Source organism: Macrosteles quadrilineatus, unplaced genomic scaffold (genome assembly GCF_028750875.1).
Source record: "Macrosteles quadrilineatus isolate MER2022 unplaced genomic scaffold, UCM_ALF_1.0 Scaffold_2__2_contigs__length_208266976, whole genome shotgun sequence".
Taxonomy (NCBI): Eukaryota; Metazoa; Arthropoda; class Insecta; order Hemiptera; family Cicadellidae; genus Macrosteles; species Macrosteles quadrilineatus.
Genome location: NW_026542595.1, coordinates 204,152,204 through 204,174,651, shown reverse-complemented (window position 1 = coordinate 204,174,651; position 22,448 = coordinate 204,152,204). Strand labels below are relative to the sequence as shown.

General features: G+C 35.1%; 1 protein-coding gene across 1 annotated transcript; it reads left to right on the top strand.

Annotated features, from left to right (window-relative positions):
• Positions 1-308: 308 nt before the first annotated feature.
• On the top strand, positions 309-21,276 carry LOC128986389 (probable methyltransferase TARBP1). The gene is made up of 11 exons (XM_054406743.1): positions 309-3,037; positions 5,343-5,506; positions 5,867-5,938; positions 6,556-6,808; positions 7,349-7,501; positions 14,824-14,979; positions 15,696-15,869; positions 16,659-16,827; positions 17,097-17,368; positions 17,975-18,111; positions 20,943-21,276. Exons 1-11 carry the CDS (start codon positions 677-679, stop codon positions 21,097-21,099), a joined length of 4,068 nt encoding a protein of 1,355 aa, XP_054262718.1. The 5' UTR covers positions 309-676; the 3' UTR covers positions 21,100-21,276.
• The last annotated feature ends 1,172 nt before the right edge of the window (positions 21,277-22,448 follow it).

Sequence of the window (22,448 nt, the reverse complement as noted above, 5' to 3'; positions counted from 1 at the left end):
GAAAAAAAGTCAAAAAGAAAAGAAGGCGAAGAAGAAAAGGACTAGTAAACAAAAACATAACCTCAACTCAATTGAGATCGAGAGAAAAGTTAGTTTAGTAGTAGTCACTTTAACTTTTTACTAGTTAGTACCTAGTACTTAGTATTGTTATTCACTTTCACCATTCATTATCGTTATCGTTGAATGAATAAAGTCCACCAAAGCCATGTTACTAAGTGAGTTTTTATAATTTAAAAGTTGTTGACGATTTAACCTTTTCATAATGAACTAATTAACACCTCCTAAAATGAATTGTGAAAGTTCTAAGGCAGCAGGATCATTAGATAATCACCCACATGAAAGAGATAATACATTGGAACTTTGTTTAAAATTAGACGAAGTCCTTAAAATCCTCAGTAAAGGTGTTTCAATTAATAGTATTGGCGAGGAACTAAACCAAATTTTGAACTTTAGGATCAAACAACTTCACAATGAAAACTCAGATGAACTAGTAAAAACCTGCAAACATCTGGTATGTAACATAACCAAATATACACATAGATCACCGCCCTTTTTGGGTGGAGAAAACTATAATGTTTACACGCTTAATATTCTTGAGTTGAGTTTGGGGATTCTAATATTTGCAGGAGAAGACAAACAATGCTATGATTTTGTTCAATCTATTTTGAAGACAGTTATGACAAGAGATGAAAGTTTTACTTCACCTCACAGTGAAATCATCACTCATTTAGGAAATTTAGAGTGTTTGTTAAAAGCTCTGATATCTGTGAAAGACAAGCAGAAATTGAATCTACCGGAAACACTTGACACACTGAGAAACATCAACTTCTTATCCGCAGTCAAAGATTTCATAATTAAATTTGATGACCAAAGTGTTTCCTCTGTTGTACTGTATGACCTTGTTCCTAAACTCATCAAGGTCACCGATGCTTCAATAGTGTTCATGCTATGGACAGATTTGAAATCGCCATTGTACAGTACCAACATTACTCTTCCTGTAAAGTTATTTGCTCTTTGTGGACTATCAGATTATCTCAATTTCAAGATCAATGACTCATCCATGATAGAATCTCTCGAATTTTGGGAAATTATTCAAGAAGGACTGGTATCAACAGATACATTGGTTAGGAAACAAGCATTATATTTGATGAAAAGATCAATTGACATCATTAGTGTATTGAATATTTCACTTGCTTTTGACATTTTCTCCTGGAATCCCTTGAAGTCAGATGTTTTACTGGCAAATTGGCAAAAAATGTTCATGTTGTTTGAAGTTCTTGAAGAGAAACAAGCTCATTTGGTGGTTCCCATCATACAATCTCTTTTGAAAGCATCTAGTTTTGAAAATACTATTGAATCTTCATGGATTTTAGCAGCTTATATAAGAATATTCTCTCATGATTCGCTTCAGGTAGTTAAAGTTGGAATAACCTGTTTTCTGGAAATGAACATTGAGTTTTTTCTAAGTATTTCTTCTTGCACATTAGTAATTGAAATATTATTTGAAAAGCTTAACAACACACTTCTCTTCAGCAACCCTTCAAACACTGTCGACTGGTCACACATCGACATCTCATTGAGAAAATGGTTCTCAAATTTATCATCCGACTACAAGCTTTGTAACACGTTTATACCTGTTATTACACATGCGTTGACTAAAGTCCAGTGGTGTGCAATACCTTTGTTTCATCTTCTTTATGATTTATCTCTTGCACCTGCTAGTAACATTTTCAGTGAGGAAGATTTGACAATCCTTAGTCACTTTATCAAAGAAGTAATAAAAACTCAAAACATCTTTATAAGAGGCGCAGTGCAGTGTGTAATGTTAAAAGTCTTAGCAAAATGGACCAAGAGTTCTGACGTCGCCCTAGTGAATGTTATTGCTGTATTAAGTCTTTTTCGACAAAAAGAGTGTTTCAAAAGAGGGTTAAATTCATGGGAGATAAGCAAAGAATGGATTACTTCTTTTAATTGCAAAAGTGACGATATAATTGACATTTTATTCCTGGATGAAAATCATCTATCAATTGAAGCCAAAGCACGGAGCTTAGTTTTATTTCTTGATTCAGGGCTGATTGATCCATATGAAACTAAATTCCTCAAAGCATTTAAGGAATACTTCATGGTTTTAGAGGACACATTCAAGAGGCCGTACGCTTCTACAGAAGAAAGTGATAAGTGTTTAAAACTAGTTTTTCATATTTTGAGTGAATCCAAAGTTGGTTCTAACTCACAAGAAGCGTTCCAGCATTACGTTTTGATAATCAATAGTCTTAGTCCCTATCTGAAAGAGGTGATTTCTTATATAGAAAAGAGATTGCTCGAAGTTGATCAAATTACAAATTTTGAAAACATCGAACTGTACATTAGTGTTCTTCAAGTATTTTCTGACATGCAGCTCATTACATTTGAAAAAGCCATTCATCTGAATAGAATTTCAAAAGAATTATGTTTTGCCTCAAAAAATCATCCGGTTCAAAAACTTCTAGCTCTTAAAGTTATACTTTGGTTTATAACATTTGAAACAACTCTTGAACAAAAAGCTGTCATAGTTGAACAAGTTAAGGAACATTGTTTATCAATCTTGGAGGATGGTCATCTCAAGTCAAACATCTTCAGCAAGAGTAAAAGTGATGAGTTGCTATCAAGAAACCATCAGGTGCAGTGGGGCTGGTTACTCTCGGAATACACTAAGGCTCTTTGGTCAAATGTTCAAGAGTGTTTAGATGGAAATATCGTGAGCATTGAAGAAATACTACAAATTACATCAGCAGAAGATATCATTCAATTATCTACAAACGCCATAGAATCTGGAGGACGGGAATCTTTAGTTCCAGTTTTAAAAGTTGTGAAATATTTAATTCCAGAAGCATTAAAAGACCCTGTTTTATGCAAACAATTTCTTCGGTTTTCATGGAAGTCTTGTTGTGAACTTAGAAAAATTGCCTTATTTTGGCCTTCGATCAAAGCTTGGATTACATTAACTTTCAGTAAAAAGGTTATTGCTACTGAGGCCATGAGGAGCATTATTAATGAAGTAAGTTGTTCTGTTGCATTATAAAAATATTTTATGTTAACTTAGTAGGCTAAGAAAAAGTCTAAGGATTAGGCCTAGCTTGTATATCCTTGGTCTTGTGTAATGAATAGCAAGTCACCTACCATTTTTTACAGAATAACAACAGCCTACCGGTACCGTACTTTAAATCAAAATATATTTTTAGTAAATTTGTCATATAGGAAATAAGGTATTACGGTAGGTCTCATGGTAAGACCTGGCCCTAAAGGTCTATCTATTGACTTTTTTTGTGTAAGGTCCCCTAGAAACCAAAAAACACCATCCGTTTCAATTCATTATAATATTTATTCTTCTGTACTTAATGAGGACAGTAGCCAGTACTAGGCTACATATCTATATAATTAATACGCTACATGAAACTTTGTCGGTTGAACTCCTCCGCCATTTCTTAACCGATTTTATCCATTGGCGTCTCATTGGAAAGAGCGTGTCGCGTAGATTCGCAAACTGGCCTTACATTTTTGAAAAAGTCCCTTGAGCTCTGCCCCAGTGGCTTTGAAAGTTCCCGTGTTATCCTTATGAAGAACATAATTGTTTACTTTTTGATCAGCTGTATAATTTAATTGCTGATATTTATTTTTAAATTCAATGAAACGCATTGAGTGTATTTATTTAATATTTGAGTTTGTGTAAACATAACCCCGAAAACGGATTGTGTTAGTATGGTTGTATCTTAAATTTGTGTATTTATTGTTGTTTTGTGTCGCTATGACGGATCGTGTTAGTATGATTGTAACTTAAATTTGTGCATTTATCTTTGTTTTGTGTAGGCTAGCTATAATTTGTTTATGTCTTGTTTTTTTTCTTTTAAATGCCTCCGACGCGACGACAACAAAACAGACAGGTGGCGTAATCGTGATAACGACCGCATCTACAGTGGCGCGTAGAATAGGCTTAACTCATCACAGTCAGCACCTGACCCTGGACAAACTCAACTATTATGTTACAAATGCGCCCTAACACTACCCCAAAACGACTTTTTGTTCTCAATTGGCCCTCTATCAATGACCTGTGTTGCCTGTAAAGCAAGGCATTTTGAGAAGGAGAAAACCGGCCGGAATGCTTTAAGTTTATCAATAACGAAGATAAACATGGTCTGAGTTACACACACCGGTAATCTTTGAGATGAGTCTTATAAACTCGTTGTAAATATGACTGTTATTCGGTTTTGAAATAACTCCTGTAATACTTTGCAATTGCTCGAATTCGAGCAACATGTACACTAGTTCCTATAATTAACTTTAACACGTTCGCTGCTACGGACAATCCTGAACGTCAGACGGGCCACGGCGCCAGGAGCTAGGAACATCCGGAACGTCGCCGTTCATTGTTGTTTAAAGCTTCCATGGATCAGCCAGCTCGTAACGAGCGTCCTATATTTCTTTGCAGCTCGTGGGGACGTACTTTTCTGACAATAAAAAATATACTTTCCCAAAATCACTACCAGGGTCGTATACAACAGGACTTTGTCCCACCTCGTTCCTGCTAGATAGCGACACTACTTTACCGACTGCAACCTAAGTAGTACTGCTATCTATCAGAATTGCTTGGTACTATGTCCAAAGCCAGTTTTATTGCAGATCATTGCTATCCAGTATAACTACTGTTGTTTTTACCGCAATTCAGTGTATCAGCGGCAATACGCAGCGGCGAGCGCTAGTTCAGCTCCTGGTGCCGTCCCAGCCTCTAGCGCTCAGCAGCGAACGTGTTAATATAAGTTAATAAATTATAGGCCTATAATATAATTAGTACTTATATAAATAATAAGCTTAGTATCACTTAAGGTTTATACAATACTTTTATATATTTAGATAACCAGTTAGGCTAACTTAAATGAATGATAGTCAAAATACTTCAAGTAACTTATACTTAAATTAAACTTAGGCTAATTCGATTTTGTGTGCATCCAGAATTGATGAAATTGCTGCCTTACAATGCAGTAGGTCACGTATCTTGCTGTTGGTAGTTTACTATTTTCACAGATGCCTAATTAGTTTCTGAGTTTTTAATCACTCTGTTTTAAAATCTTACTTAGCTATTGGTCCGTCCTACGTACAGGAATTAAGTAGTCGATTAAAATTAAATATAATTCAGAACAGCTAGTTTACACGCATAAAGAAACTAAAAAATACTAAACAAATGAAAAATGTTCTGACATCTGTCATGTAGCTATAAAATTAGTAAATAATAATTAATAGGCTATAGCAACAATAAATTATATCCTACAGTTGAGTTAAAAAAAAACCATGTTTGAACCTTTCCTTAGTTTGCAGAAGAAATATTGAGTGAAGGAGAGACTGTTAATGGGTTGAGTAATGTTTTACTTTCTCATTTACGACATGAACTTACCGATCTTGAATCCGTCAAACCACTTCTCTCGTTATTGACAAAAGCTTTGATTTTTGGACAAGTACCAAGAAAAGATCAGAGGTAAGTCTATTTTAGTCAAGTTCCTTATATTTCTGATCACACAAAAGTGTTCTTAGCTGTAATTAGCCCTCATATTAATGTTAGTAGGTACCTGGGCTATTCAACCATTAAACTTATAAATCCTCTGACACACAATAGCCTAAATTGTGTTTAATATTCCTAGTGGGCAGAAGGAATTTCTTTATTAAAGCTGCAAAGGGTTCTTTGTATAAACATAATGGGTTACCGTTACCGGTAAATGATTTTCTCAGAATGTTCAAAATATGGACGTAAATAAATGCTACTAGTGCTCATTGTAGGCTAAGTTGTATTTAAAACAACTTTAACTCTATACTGATTTATAATTTAATTTATTTTCAGGATTGAAGCTGACACTTATACATTAATTGGAAATCTAGGATCAGAACTTGCCATAAATGATTTGATGCCAAAGTAAGTTTCTTAGTTATAGTATGGTAGTGTTTTTATACATTATTACTATTTAATATATCATTTTTTGGTATCAATGCCACTTGCATGTTTTTGCACCAGTGCCTTGACTGTTTGCTTGGTCTAAATTTCTGAGTGTCATGCATATCCTAATATAAGTACATTTTTCAACTCCAGAGCATAGAACCTTTTCATCCTTCTTGTACTGAACCTGCACACCCTGATATTTTTTTAAATTTTGTCCAATTACTTACAATTTTGATTTGTTCATAAATTAAGTGGAAATTACCATTTCTGAAAATTTTTTTGACAAAAGAATTGACTTTTCCAAATTTGGATGGATAACAAATTTGAAAAAAAAAATTACAGGATTATGTAGGTATAAGGATATCTGACAAGGAAATGATTTCACTACATTGCATTCTATCTTGGCTAACGGTCAACACATGTGCATCATTATTATGTACATTTTTTCATCACAAGTTTTGATTATAAGTGTTACACAACAATCTTTACAAAGTTAAATATTCTTAAACAAATTTTTCCAAAATACTATTAAACGAAATACAAAATTAATTCATAAACCACAAGATATGTAAACTGACACAATCTAACTTCAGGCCAGGCTACGGAAACAGTCAGCAAGTAAGGCTCTATGCCTTGTCAGTTCTACTTGGTGTGGCCAAGCAAGACGGCGCCGATCAGCTGATTGTTTCAGCTGTGAACCAGCTGATTGATGTGGACCGGCAGCTGACAGCTAAGCGCCAGAGGTACCATGGTGATTCACTGCACCACCGAGTCAAGCATCGGATTCTACAAGCTGTCCTGGTACTGCATCAAGCATTGGTCCTCTGTGGCACCCCGGCCACTGAGGTATAGTGTGAAATAAATCATCAGATTGATTTTGATAATAATTTTAATCCAAATAGCTTGTAGTGTATGGGATTGTAGAGCCACCTAAAGTAAAAGAATCTTGACAAAAATTGGAAATGCAGAAAGCAAGAAATCAGAGCATAGATTAATACATACATTGGAATGAAATGTTCAAAAATTCTTACCAATAAAGAATAAAAACATAATAGATAAAAGTAGATCTAAAAATAAAAAAAATCTAGTGTGTTTTGGATAGTCTACTCTCAACTCATCTGACGTTTCCACACAACATTTAGGCTGGATAGTTGTTACTTGTACAGTTATTAACTTGACTACTATAATGTAAAATAATGCTGAATTTACTCGCATGCAGTCCAGCTGTCTGAAAGGTCAGTCCTACTCACACACTTGCAGACCTCATGCACACATCAGTAATTACCATTGAGAGTGTGTGTGTGTTAGTCTGGTCCGAGCTCTAGCCACACTCCCTTAGCAAACATGGTATAATATTTTAGCTAAATGGAATGGTTCTGTTTACAGAGTTGTCTGGTAGAGATAGTGAAGTTCGCCAGCGCAGCGCTGCAGGGAGAAAGTCAACAGCCCAGTGTACGTTATCAGCTGGAGTGGCTGCTAGTTCGAGCACTACTCAGTTCCCCTCAGTTAATAGACAGCTTCTGGACGTTGTTCAATGAGGTACCCACCACTTTTGGTTTTATATTATAACTCTAGTATGTAACACTCTTTCAATCGGCAATATCTGTTATCTGTCACCTCAAAATGGCTAACTTGCTACTTGCCGTCACCATTTTGTTAGCCGTACTGCTTTATAAATTATACAGTTTACCGTGTTATATACTATACCATGATTAAACTAACACTATCTGCAATAATTACCATTTGTTCTTGGATAAACTGTCAATCATAATTATCTTTGTTATAATTTTACATTTTTACCTCTAATAAGTATTGTAAGGTTTATATACTTTTAATTAGTTTTAACTAGTGATGGTCGAATCCAGGAATTTCGAATCTCAAATCCGAATCCAATTCCTGAAAAAATCTAATCTCAAATCTTTGAATCTCGAGTCCCAAAAATAATTACAAATGGTATAGTGTTCAAAAAAGCAATGGAATAGGAACAATTTAACATTTATAACCACCACGACGGCAATAATCTCTATGTTTAGTCAATGTCACAGTACTGTATATTACGATGTCAATAACCTCTATGGTTAGGCAATGTCACAGTACTGTATATTACGACGTCAATAACCTCTATGGTTAGGCAATGTCACAGTACCGTATATTACGATGTCAATAACCTCTATGGTTAGTCAATGTCACAGTACTGTATATTACGACGTCAATAACCTCTATGGTTAGTCAATGTCACAGTAGGCCCTGCTGTATAATACGACGTCAAAAACCTTTATGGTCAGTGTGCCGATTTTAAATTCAAAGATTTAAAATCCGCGCCAGGCAATGGACAAGTCAGTCCAACATGACGTAACGCGGAGGAATACTACACTCGAACCGTGTCGCGTGCAAACGTCTCGTCGTCACTCGTGGCTCAGAACTCGCGTAGACAACATGTAAGGTCGCGTTTTGTCGCTGGTGTAGGACGATTTTATTAATATCTTCATTCGTAGCTCGGAAATTCGCGTTCGGGCGAAAATTGTACGTGCATCAAACGATCGCAATTGTCAAAGTTTCGCCGAACTGCATATTGGGGGTGTGTTTTATTAGTATTAAGTCGAGACAGTTGAGATGCCGGATTGATTGTTCGCGTTCGTGATGAAAATTCATACATGCATCATATCGATAGCAAATGTCAGTTTCTAGCGAATCGCGGGTCGTCGTGACGGTATTTGAATTGAATCATTAAACGCCAGCTCGAAAAAACAAGAATTAATAAGTCCTTCACCAGAAAAAACCGTGTCGTGAAATTTCGCTCGGTCAGACAAAGTCAAAAATCACAACGAGTCAGTTTTTAAATGTTCTGTCCGTGTGAATCCTTCGTCGGTGTGTATGTGAATGTGTCGACATGTGTACGTAAGTAAATGTTTTGTGTTATTTGTGCTTTAGTAATAAAATAGTCATTCCAATCTGCCACATTTTTTCACATGTACCACTCGTTTTACAAGTTATGAATCATGTTTTGTTTGGTCTGAGATTTTCATGTTTCATTCGGTCTATTTAGAGCACATGGTCACGATTCAGAATAAAATGTTTTATTAAATTTGGTCATGTCATACAAAGAATTTAAGTTATAATAGTGAACCTAGTCAGATGAAAATTATTTGTTAAATTGAATTGAAATGGTATATTAATTTTAAGAGCAATGTTTATCTGTGATATTATTATTTTGTGTTGTATGTAAAATCAAATTCTATCATCATCAGTATTATTATTTAAAACGGTTGTATTCCATGTGTAGAATAATTTTAGAACAGTATTGCATTTTTCAAATAGTGAAAGTTGATTGTGTAACGTAAATGGGGGAAACAGAGTGCTCGGTCAAAGGCTAGGGTTTGATAAAGGGTCATGAGGATAGACTCCCATTAAATTCATAAAGAGCCATTATTAAATAAAAGAATCAAGTAATCGACTCAGTAGTCGATTGGCCCCGTTGCATTAATCAACAATGGAGTGATGTAGATCACAAGACTACATAATGTTCCCTGTTGCATGAAATTGTAAACTGGCCAGTTGACAATAATAATAACATCTTTGGGGAGTCTGATGACCTAAAATAAATAAATATAGTTGTCAAGGCTAGGTTTTCCCGAGACTCTGCAGTGTTAAAATGTGGCAAACCACCAAATTTAACTTAGCTTACAATCAACTCTCTCACTCTCTCTCTCAAATCATTAATTGTGTACAAAGGGTTATTATATTATTTGTATTTACTGTTGTATCACAGATCATTCTTAAATTCATTATACAGTATTTTTACAAATCAACATCTTTTTATTTGCCTGTGTTTCAGATAGTATTATTAAATATCAGACTGGTGTAATTTAAGAGGTATTGGCTTAACTGAAAGAAGTATACAAAGTATACACAATGAGTGTTGATGATCACATTTTGTAAATATATTTTGACAGTGCAATTTTTATAAGTTCAGTTCATAATATTTAATATCAAGTTGGTGAATTCATGAGTAATCGGCTTAACCGAATTCATATATATAAACATCTTGAAGTCATACTTTTGATAAATATTTCCTGAACAAACAGTTTCACAAATATTTTCAATCAATATTTCAATATTATTATTTGCAATTTTACAGTTTTACAGAGTGTCAATTCACGTCACAATCTTTCATCAGAGTAGCACATTTCAATTCATGTGGTGTTCAAATAAACACATCTATTAGTTTTTAAGAAGTGTTAGAATTAAGCTGAAGAAGGTGTGAATGAGGACAACATATCAGACCTCTCACGGTCCATAAATCGGATTTCTGGGATATTTAATTACAGGGCCCACACTTAACATCTTTATTTCCACTGCGCAGCTCTGTAATTGATTTAGTCCTCATTTGTCTGAAAAATTAAATTAAATTTATTAAAACCCCACCAGGGGGCAACTTTTTGTTATACTCACACCTGTATGGGATGTCTAAATTATATTACATAGAGGTGTGAATAAATTTGTATTTGAAGAGAACAATTCAAAGTAACAAGTAAAGAATTTCTTTTTTATTTTTCTTTACAAAAAGTGATAGCACTAATATTTGAGAGGTCTGGTAACAAGGAAGCAGATTGGCATTACTACCATGGCAGGTTGGCATTGATAAGGGTATCAGTTGTTATCTCTAAGGCAATTATCCACATTGATCCACATTGATATTTCTGTGTTTGTTTACTTGTTTATTTATTTGTGTCATATTTGTACAGAGATTATTTATATTTATATTTATATTTACATGTGCAATAGTTTCAATTTTTGAGTAAATAGAATCAAGCTGAGGTTAATATTGTTTTGCAAACTTGATAATTACATATTTTGAGAAACAATGAATCATCATGAGTCATATTATGTAACCACTGTGAGCGACATGAAGGATGACGAACAGAGCTCACGTTCCAGCTGTGGTGGGGCGAGAGTAGAACCTACCCGTACAGACAGGCAGACAGGGGGCCGTTCACAACAATGTCCCCCGCCCCCGCCCACTCCATCGGCAACAGCTGACACTCGACTGCACCACGGTCAATGAACTGACTGTTGATGTCTACACAACGCTGAATGCTGGTTTACCACAGTGTGAATTACGTGCGCGTCTTCACCATTCAAATTGTTGGTGGATTGAAGTAGTCTAGTTTATGATGCAAGGTGTCAGTTGACAACAATTTTTAATTTCTCAAAGCAAAAATTTTTTATTATTGTTAAAGTTTCAGATTTTCTATTTTTGTTATTCAAATTTCAAATGTTTATATGTAAAATTGTTTTGTGTTAAATGTATTGAATGTAAATCAATGGAAAAATGAACAAAAAAATGTTCGTGGAGTCATAGCGTACGGTGTTGTTAGTGTTCCATTGTGTGAGTTTTTTGTACGTAAACCTTTTATAGATTATAGTGTTTTGTGATTTGTTATTAATTGCATGTTGTATCATGACTTGACTGCTATACAGTGCATATTTTTTGACTACTACCCTCGGTAGTGTATTCCAACTTAGGTTGGGCGTTTGTGTATTGTTAGTTGTAATGTGTTAGTTAAGTTTTTTCACCTGAAGACGGGATCAGATTCCAGATCCCGAAACGTTGTGTATTGTTTTTTACTTTCGTGATGGAAAATGTCCGCAATAAACCTTTGAACAACAAAAAAATGTGTCGTATGAATGAAGCGTCTGTTGCCACGTCAAGCGTCGCCGCGCCGGGTCGAAATTGTCCCGGGATGGAAAAGGCCTTCGTGCGGACCTGAAGGTCGCTCGGGCCAATTTTTTTGGCAGGGGAGATTTCTGTGCCGATTTTAAATTCAAAGATTTAAAATCCGCGCCAGGCAATGGACAAGTCAGTCCAGCATGACGTAACGCAGAGGAATACTACACTCGAACCATGTCGCGTGCAAACGTCTCGTCGTCACTCGTGGCTCAGAACTCGCGTAGACAACATGTAAGGTCGCGTTTTGTCGCTGGTGTAGGACGATTTTATTAATATCTTCATTCGTAGCTCGGAAATTCGCGTTCGGGCGAAAATTGTACGTGCATCAAACGATCGCAATTGTCAAAATTTTGCCGAACTGCATATTGGGGGTGTGTTTTATTAGTATTAAGTCGAGACATTTGAGATGCCGGATTGATTGTTCGCGTTCGTGATGAAAATTCGTACATGCATCATATCGATAGCAAATGTCAGTTTCTAGCGAATCGCGGGTCGTCGTGACGGTATTTGAATTGAATCATTAAACGCCAGCTCGAAAAAACAAGAATTAATAAGTCCTTCACCAGAAAAAACCGTGTCGTGAAATTTCGCTCGGTCAGACAAAGTCAAAAATCACCACGAGTCAGTTTTTAAATGTTCTGTCCGTGTGAATCCTTCGTCGGTGTGTATGTGAATGTGTCGACATGTGTACGTAAGTAAATGTTTTGTGTTATTTGTGCTTTAGTAATAAAATAGTCATGCCAATCTGCCACATTTTTTCACATGTACCACTCGTTTTACAAGTTATGAATCATGTTTTGTTTGGTCTGAGATTTTCATGTTTCATTCGGTCTATTTAGAGCACATGGTCACGATTCAGAATATTTTTTATTAAATTTGGTCATGTCATACAAAGAATTTAAGTTATAATAGTGAACCTAGTCAGATGAAAATTATTTGTTAAATTGAATTGAAATGGTATATTAATTTTAAGAGCAATGTTTATCTGTGATATTATTATTTTGTGTTGTATGTAAAATCAAATTCTATCATCATCAGTATTATTATTTAAAACGGTTGTATTCCATGTGTAGAATAATTTTAGAACAGTATTGCATTTTTCAAATAGTGAAAGTTGATTGTGTAACGTAAATGGGGGAAACAGAGTGCTCGGTCGAAGGCTAGGGTTTGATAAAGGGTCATGAGGATAGACTCCCATTAAATTCATAAAGAGTCATTATTAAATAAAAGAATCAAGTAATCGACTCAGTAGTTGATTGGCCCCGTTGCATTAATCAACAATGGAGTGATGTAGATCACAAGACTACATAATGTTCCCTGTTGCATGAAATTGTAAACTGGCCAGTTGACAATAATAATAACATCTTTGGGGAGTCTGATGACCTAAAATAAATAAATAAAGTTGTCAAGGCTAGGTTTTCCCGAGACTCTGCAGTGTTAAAATGTGGCAAACCACCAAATTTAACTTAGCTTACAATCAACTCTCTCACTCTCTCTCTCAAATCATTAATTGTGTACAAAGGGTTATTATATTATTTGTATTTACTGTTGTATCACAGATCATTCTTAAATTCATTATACAGTATTTTTACAAATCAACATCTTTTTATTTGCCTGTGTTTCAGATAGTATTATTAAATATCAGACTGGTGTAATTTAAGAGGTATTGGCTTAACTGAAAGAAGTATACAAAGTATACACAATGAGTGTTGATGATCACATTTTGTAAATATATTTTGACAGTGCAATTTTTATAAGTTCAGTTCATAATATTTAATATCAAGTTGGTGAATTCATGAGTAATCGGCTTAACCGAATTCATATATATAAACATCTTGAAGTCATACTTTTGATAAATATTTCCTGAACAAACAGTTTCACAAATATTTTCAATCAATACCGTATTTCAATATTATTATTTGCAATTTTACAGTTTTATAGAGTGTCAATTCACGTCACAATCTTTCATCAGAGTAGCACATTTCAATTCATGTGGTGTTCAAATAAACACATCTATTAGTTTTTAAGAAGTGTTAGAATTAAGCTGAAGAAGGTGTGAATGAGGACAACATATCAGACCTCTCACGGTCCATAAATCGGATTTCTGGGATATTTAATTACAGGGCCCACACTTAACATCTTTATTTCCACTGCGCAGCTCTGTAATTCATTTAGTCCTCAGTTGTCTGAAAAATTAAATTAAATTCATTAAAACCCCACCAGGGGGCAACTTTTTGTTATACTCACACCTGTATGGGATGTCTAAATTATATTACATAGAGGTGTGAATAAATTTGTATTTGAAGAGAACAATTCAAAGTAACAAGTAAAGAATTTATTTTTTATTTTTCTTTACATCAGTCAATATCACAGTACTGTATATTACGACGTCAATAATCTCTATGGTTAGGAAATGTCTCATTATATGCCTTATAACTCTATAAAAAAAAATGTTTTTCTTCAATCTTGTTCCAATCTCGAATTTAAATCTTTTCTTAGGATTCGGTGGATTCGAGATTCAAATTCAACACATCCCTAGTTTTAACCCTACCCGGACGGCCTAAAGTATGTAAAAAGACAGCAAAATTATTATATTTGGATAGGAACTAAAAACTATATATTTTTTTGTTTTTAGTGTCCTATAGTCCAGGAAGGGTTAAACTCGTAAATAAATCAACAGATTTTGTTAGAGCAAAATACTATACGTACAACCTTTTGTAAGCACTTGTTTAATCAGTCTGGAGATAACTGTGATGACTGCAGTGTTTTACACATCACCATGGATAATTTACATCTGTTATCATTGCCACTTGGATTGTCTGTGGTATGGCCTACTTCCATAAGTAAAAGAACTAAAAACGCTCTGAAGACCAGAATAAATAAAATACTGTTGGTTTAAATGTCTACTGAGTGGCAATAAATAGTCAGCAACCTGATATTAAAATAATAGAGACTAGATTGGAGGAAACCGCTATGATGGTTGCCAAACTGAAAAAAATTAAAGAAAGTAGTATTCACCACACAAGCTGCTGAGAGATGTAGAACCAATTCTGCGTTATTTATGTCAAAAGCCAACCTGCAAAGGATTAACTTATCTTGAAACACATTCATTGTGAATACTCTTTTTCAGGCTAGTGAGGAGCGTACAGGCAGTGTTTGTTCGTTCATCTCAGTGGCGTACCACTTGGCAGCGTGTCTGCGCCGGACAGACTTTACAGAGCGATGTGTCTCAGAGGTGCTCCCGTGGTGTATGGCGCAGCAGTTCAACATAAGGTTGTATGCGCAGGTAATATATGGGATTGTAAAAATTGTGCCGGAAATTCATATTTATTTGTAAATACAGTAAAACCTCTCTAAAAAGCATATGAAAAAAGGAAATAACGTGATTGTATGAACTGTAACGTATAATTTATAAATATACTGTAAAATAGAGTCAGGAACACAATGCTGTATTGGAGGACATGTAAAATTTAATTAATACAACAATTCTAATAAGCTTATACTCAGTCAGACTGAATACAGAAGCCTTTCTAGGCACATGTGGCTAAAGAACATAATTTATTCTTCTATCGTCCATGGTGACCGGTTTTGAGAGCAAAATCTCATCATCAGGCTTCTTCAAAAAATGTTATTTCACTCAAGTTCAGGTCTTCGGTGAACACATATACAGGAACAAAAAACATGAAATGGGAACACGGAAGGACATTACTGTACTGCAGATCGGACACTACAACACGGCATAAGTAGATGTGTTAAGTAATATTTTAAGAAGCCTAATGAGATTTTAATCTCAAAACCGGTCTCAATAGATGACAGTAGGATCACTGACGGACATGTAAATGCATTTAGACCATTTAATTCTACAATTAATTATCCTGGGTACCTAAGCGCCATAACTTATTCATTGTACAAACTCCTTAAATGTCTAGCAAGTATGTTGCTCTTAAGTTTTTTGCTGCCTTACAGGTTTCATTTTATATTTTATGTGTGGTTTTCATTAAGGTTGTGCTGGACAAACTGTGGCCGCTCGATGCTGGAGTTACAGCTAAGTACGAAGTTGTCAGATTCAGTCTCACTAAAAGCTTGAAACAAGGGAACACGTTGCGCAATGCTGAAAAACTCAAAAACGACTTTTACTTCACAATGTTCCATCCACTTCGGCACTTTACTCTTGAGGTTGGTTGTTTATAAAAAAATTGATAAACTCCATAACTTTGTGGTTGAATTTTGACTAAGTTTTACTAACTTGTAGTTTTTTGTCATATATTCATCTCTTGAATTAATCTTGAGGGAAAATCACCAAGTTTTATAAGGATTGTTGTTGGGATAGCAGTCTTGCCAGAATAGGACGAGTCCTTCCTGGCTCAAGAATAACTTCTCTTTAGACCCAATAATAAAAATATGTCACTGTTACTAACATAATTATCAACCAAGGAAGGTTTGAGTTTGAAAAAGATGTTTTAATAAACACTTCCAGTTACTAGCCAGGATGCATATGTCAAATCTCAAATCCATCTTTGTTTCACATCAACCAGTTTCCTAGCCAATGAGGATACCACTTCACAAGGCAAAACATCCGACACTGATTTTGACCTGGTGGTACGATGAAATCATCATCACTGACACCGTAGAAATTGATGGTCAATGAGCAATGTAGCAGTGTATAGGCTGGGATGAAATTTGTTTAATCAAAAATGCTACACACTCTCAGACAAATGTAGCAAAAATATTATTCTTTAAGAATTTTTTAAAAAGTTGCCAGTAGTATTAATTTTTTTTTAAAGTAGCCTACATCTTCAATTTTATTTGTAGCAAAATTGCTATAGCCGCAAAAACAATGTAGCATTTTAAAGTTGTGTATGGCAAAATGCTACAAATGCTACCGCAGCTTAAACCCTGCAATGTACTGTATTTAACCCTTTCTCCAATTTCCTGATTGAGCATTTATTAGGCTATACTTTTCAGACCATCTTCATGGAACTGCCAAGACTGTCGAACATTTCCAGAGACGAATGGATTCCGTTACCTACAATTGAAGATTCTCTATCAAATTATAATCCATTCATAAAGCTTAGAAACCCAGATGATTCTTTAACTCAGTTCATTCCTCCTTCATGGGTAGCAAAAGCAACAGGTAATACATTTTCTAGTAATATAGCTCAAATATAATCATTAGTTTGTATGGAGGTTATCTGAATATATTCCTGGTTTTGTAGTTTCACTACTCCTGGTTTAAAAACATACTCTTCTTTTAGGACGTAAATCTGTTGAATTTTGTAAGAGAGGGGTTTCTGTTTGTATATTAGTTCTGGTTGAACTAAAAAATACTGAGCTAACTAGTACGGTACTTAAAGGCAAACCTGACAAATATGTAGATTTTTTAATTCTCTCAAAATATTCCAGCCGACGCAGAAGTTGAGGTTGAAGCGCTCGCGATGCAAAAGAAATTTGTTCCTTGGAAAAACATGTTTCCCGAGATGGAGGGTGTGTCCAGCCGGACTCAATTGATTGTGGTGGCGTCACTGATTGACAAGTTGCCTAACCTGGGAGGATTGACTCGTACCTGTGAGATATTTACTGCCGAGTGTTTGGTAGTGCCCAGCCTGGAGTTTACCAAGGATAAGATGTTCTCCACACTCAGCATGACTGCCGAGAAACACATCAACATTGTTGAGGTAAGATGATTTAGGAGGAAATAATGATTATTTTAAGGGTTATTGCGGACATTTCCAATTCATTTTACATCAGATTCCAGATTCTGAAATATCATGAAGAGTTTATACTAGCAACGGAGGGAAATATTCACAATAATTCCTCAAATAACATAACCTTACCATTACCAAAAATTAACTTTAATGTAAGTTGAGTCATTTGCTCAGTCTGTAAAGCGACAGACTGAAAAATTTGTTTATGCTATTCCAATTTAAAAAGTTAAATCCAATCAAATGTTCTTAATTTACTACTTGGTTCCTGATAGGTTGTAATCTCCATAAAATAACATTGCTACTTGCTATGCATCTCTCTTTAAAACAATGGGTTGTTTAAAAAGTGTCTTTGACTTGAATATGGCTCAGTAGTTTAAATTAAAGAAATATCTGATTAAGAATTTAAACCTTGGACTACCGGACCGGTATATAAACATAAAACACATGCATAAGGATTTTTGGGATGTTGTGCTCTTGATGAACTATGCATTTACAAACTTGGTCTATTTCTGGCTGATGGATTCCACAATTGTTTCACAACGGGTTTTATCTTCAAATTTTATTTCATGTCTACAGGTGAAACCGTTTGATTTACCAAAATTCTTGAGGGAGAAAAAGAATGCCGGCTACACACTGGTGGGTGCAGAACAGACTGCTTCGAGTGTTTCCTTGCAGTCTTTCAAGTTTCCCAAGAAGTGTCTCTTATTGTTGGGGTGAGCATGTTACTATTTATTATAAATTATTTTTTAATAGTCAATCCTTTGCATTTGGTTGAACCGACATTTGTTTTAAAGTAGTTTACTTTGTATGGGCACTAATTTTAAAACAACACTTCTGGAAAATAAGTTGTTCCACCAATGCTGCTGGCTTTCCGAGCTTTTAAATGTTTTTATGTTAGCCATCTGAGCAGCAAGCTGTGGCCAGTACTTCAGCTGTGAGTATCAGACTGATTATGTAAAAAAAATCTTCTTCATTGCAAAGTTTTAGGAAATAAACTAGCTGTGTGCCCGTTCTACGCACGGGGATCTTATAGTAGCCAGTTGAAACCTTCTTATATTAAGATTAAGAACAGCAGTTAGTTTGCATTTTGCAGATATGCTGGCAAAACTATTATATATAAACCTTCGCAAATACAGTATCTGATAGTTCAAGTCAAAATAAATGCTTCGCAATTAAATGTCACCCGGATCGTTATGGTCCATATGTCCAATGATTAAACTAATAAATGTTTTATAGATCCATGAAGCGTAGCCCTAAAGTAGGCCTATAATTGAAAGTTACTTTCCACATCGGTTAACTTAAACGTATTTAAAGTACTACCTCAACCTCACCAATTAACACTTTATTCCGGTTGACATTTTCAGTATCAAAGGTGCTCTTGTCCATTCCGTGAAAAACTGAGAAATAAGGACATTAATGCGTTACCAACAGACATACACACAACAATCCAAAAAAGGCCACGAACTATTGATACATAAACAATGTAAAGGCGTAAACAATTCATGATGGTTTGCCCAACAAATGTTTTACTCAAATAGGTTATAATTTTCTTAGCATACCGGGTAAGCTAAGATTTGGAATCCAGACAGAAAAAGCAAAACTTATACAGAGTTAAGACATCACTTAAATTGAATACGGACGGCTCTAATAAATAAGGTGCAACACCAACGATAACTAATTTGTAAACTACAGTGATGTGTTGGTACCTACGTAAAAATGATTCTAGCAGCTACCAACGGTTCTAAGGAAAAGAACCAGTACCTACGTAAGAACCTACCTAAGAACTATAGTACATCCAACCGATTAAATACATTAATATCTAGTCCCGAGGTTATTGATCTCTTGCTTTTGGATTTTCTCGTAAAAATTTATAGCGTAAACTTATCGGTGTCAGTTTGAAAAAAAAAACAACCTTACCCAAACAACTTTTTGTTATTTAATAGATTACGCATTCTCTAAACAATGATTAGTATATCTATTAACATTAGAAGGAAATGTGACGAAAATCACACAATGTTGGGGTTTTGGTCATTTGTAATTATATTTCTTAAGTAGGTAGGCCATGTATTCTATGGAAAAGTACCGGTATCAAGGATCGTCGTCAAAAAGGTTGTTATGAATAAATATGTAGGCTTACGTACCCAAGATATGAGCAATGGGCCTATTGGCTGTATGGTCCAGCGATTGCATCACACGGTGAGTAGAAACAGAAAGTGACACATTGGAAAAGCGAGTTTAGCACTTCCTCTGTTAAACCTCTGTTACAATCACCCACTGCAGTTGTGATTTTTTACTTTACACTTTACACAACCGCCATTGAAGCGCCGTCAATGAGTGGAAACCTTTTTTGTAAGCTATTGGCGACGATCATTTCAGTGTCCAGCCCTATACAACACTGATTCAAGGTCTTCTTTCTGGTTGTCAAAACTCAAGAAACATTTTATACTCAAAGAATTTCTGGTTCCGATTTGGACGATGTCTAGTTATTTAATTTCATTTACGGTTACACTATTAGACTATATTATTGCACTTGCGATTAATTAAATCCGTTATGTAAGAAAAACGTTTTTAATCTCACTTGGTTGGGATTTGCTTTCAAAACGTGATTCGAAATGGTTGCGGTATTTGTAAACATATCATTGACAGCTAGAAAAAATAATCTTGATCCGAACAGCTGTTCGTTATTTCATAGACGATTATGTGATAAAAATTGAACGAAAATTTGACAAAAATCGCACAAAACTGCATTTTTGAACGTCCGTAATTTTATTTACAATGGAGTGAGGCTATATTTAAATCACTAAAGACACTCTCGCCAATCCAGTGAATACATTAAAATGACTTGGATCTTGATAGGTACTCTGGTTTTCACGGAGAAGATTGCGTAAAATGCCATCTTGAGTGTTACAGACAAAGGGAAAGACAGACAGACAGACAGACAGACAGAAATAGAGATAAGACTTGTTTCTGCTTCTTTAATGTATAAAACGTAAAAATAACCTAAAAGTATATAATTCTGAGCAAAGTACAGACAAAACTCTAATTTTATTTATATAGATATATTACAAAGAATATCAGCTGATAAGTTTCAGAAGCTGACAAGTGTATAAGCTAAATTCTGAGAAGGCTCTTTTTCTTTCAAAAAAGCTCTAACATACACAATCACATCTTCTTAAATAGCATTTGGACCAATTATAGGTCTCTACATACTACTAAACCATGTTCCTTTGTAACTGCTTAACAAATCAACATATAACATGTAGTGACATAGCTGGGTAGCTGAGCGCTTGCCAAGAAATCAAGAGGTTGTAGGTTCAATCCAGAAAAGTTTCAGACGCTTCTCGATTTGAAACCAGTCCCAGCTGATCATTCAGGTTTCAATAAATGATCCTGATTAATTGACCAGCTGATATTATTCAGTATCAAAGATTTCATCTCACTCATTGAACACTTGTCTTTGCCTCACACACACTTGTATGTCGGCGTATAAATCTGTTCTAGGACCTTTCCAGTAGATTCAAGATTAACTCCTTGACATTTTCAGGAATGAGAAGGAAGGAGTACCTGTGAACCTACTGCCGCTGTTGGATGTTTGCGTGGAGGTGCCACAGTTAGGAGTGGTCCGATCACTGAATGTCCATGTCACAGGAGCATTGTTTGTCTGGGAGTATACCAAGCAATACCTTGAGGGTACATCTTGACAACCTCAGTAGTAAATGAGCGGGAACTGACTAGTGTTTCCCAACCTTATTCCTTGGTGTTCCACTTAACAAGGCAACAATCTGTTGCGTACCACATAATCAGTCTGTTGTTAATTAATAACGGAATATTAACATGGAACTAACTAACCTATTTTCCAAACACAAGTAGGAACTTTTCCCGAGGTTTGTATTTGTGCAGTTGAAGCATAACTGTGTCAAGATATTCTTTAAAATTTCACCTATATTACTTGAGTGCTATTATATCTAATCGGCCTTTTTTAAAATCACCTTAACAAAACAACCTAGTCCTCTTTCTATCGTCCTGTTATACACAGTTGCCAATGGGCCACAAACTAATGCTGTCAAAAGCCCAAACAATCCTGACCTTTAACATAAGACTTACAATACAATACTGGACATACAATAGGTTGGGATAGTATATTTCATTACTAGGATCGAAAGTGGCATTTTCCGATGCGGCTCAAGTTTCACGTGTGATGCAAAGCCGAGCATGTGAGAGATATTTTCACGTTCGAGGCGAAGCCGAGGATTGGAATAATGCAGCAAGTGTTGGAAATAGCTTTCGGTACGAGTTATGAACGATACTTATAACCACGAAAAAAAAAAAAAAAAAACACACACACATACAGAATGACATATCTCAGTAGTATTAAAATAGTTTTAGACCACTCTTTATCATTGAAAATAAACTTCACACACAACGTACATGGTTTCATAATTGTAGATTTTTAGATAAATATAAATACTTCCTCACTTACTTGAATTGACTTTTGCATTTTGTATTTTTTACCAGTTTTCTAAACTTTCCGTATTTCTCTTCTTATCTTTCCCGTGATTTAGTTAGTTAGGTTAGTGACCTCTAAAGCTGTTTTTATCAAATCATCAGTAATGTTAGACATACTTTGAGCAATTTCAAACATACACTATGCTAAAAACACAGCAAAACAAACTTATGCCTGTGTCTATGTACATTTAGATTGTGCAACAATAAAATCAGCTGCTTAAATCATTAAATCAAACCTAACAAAGCACTGGATAAATAGTGGATGGATGGAGAACTAATCGAGAGCAAGGGAAAGTAAATTTAGAGCGAGGGAAAATCAGCTGATCATTTTCCCCTTAGAGCCCTTGCTCTAAATTAGAGCTTGGGAAACAACTATACTTTCTTTCATATCATCTGTTATCGAAAATACTTACTTTCGGTAAGGAGTGATGAAAACAGGTTTAGATTACTGAGGGATTAAATTTTGAATTTCGCAAGCCAGTTTTCTTTTACGGATAAATGAGCTTCACTCTATTCTACTCACATTTGGGTTGAAATACACACC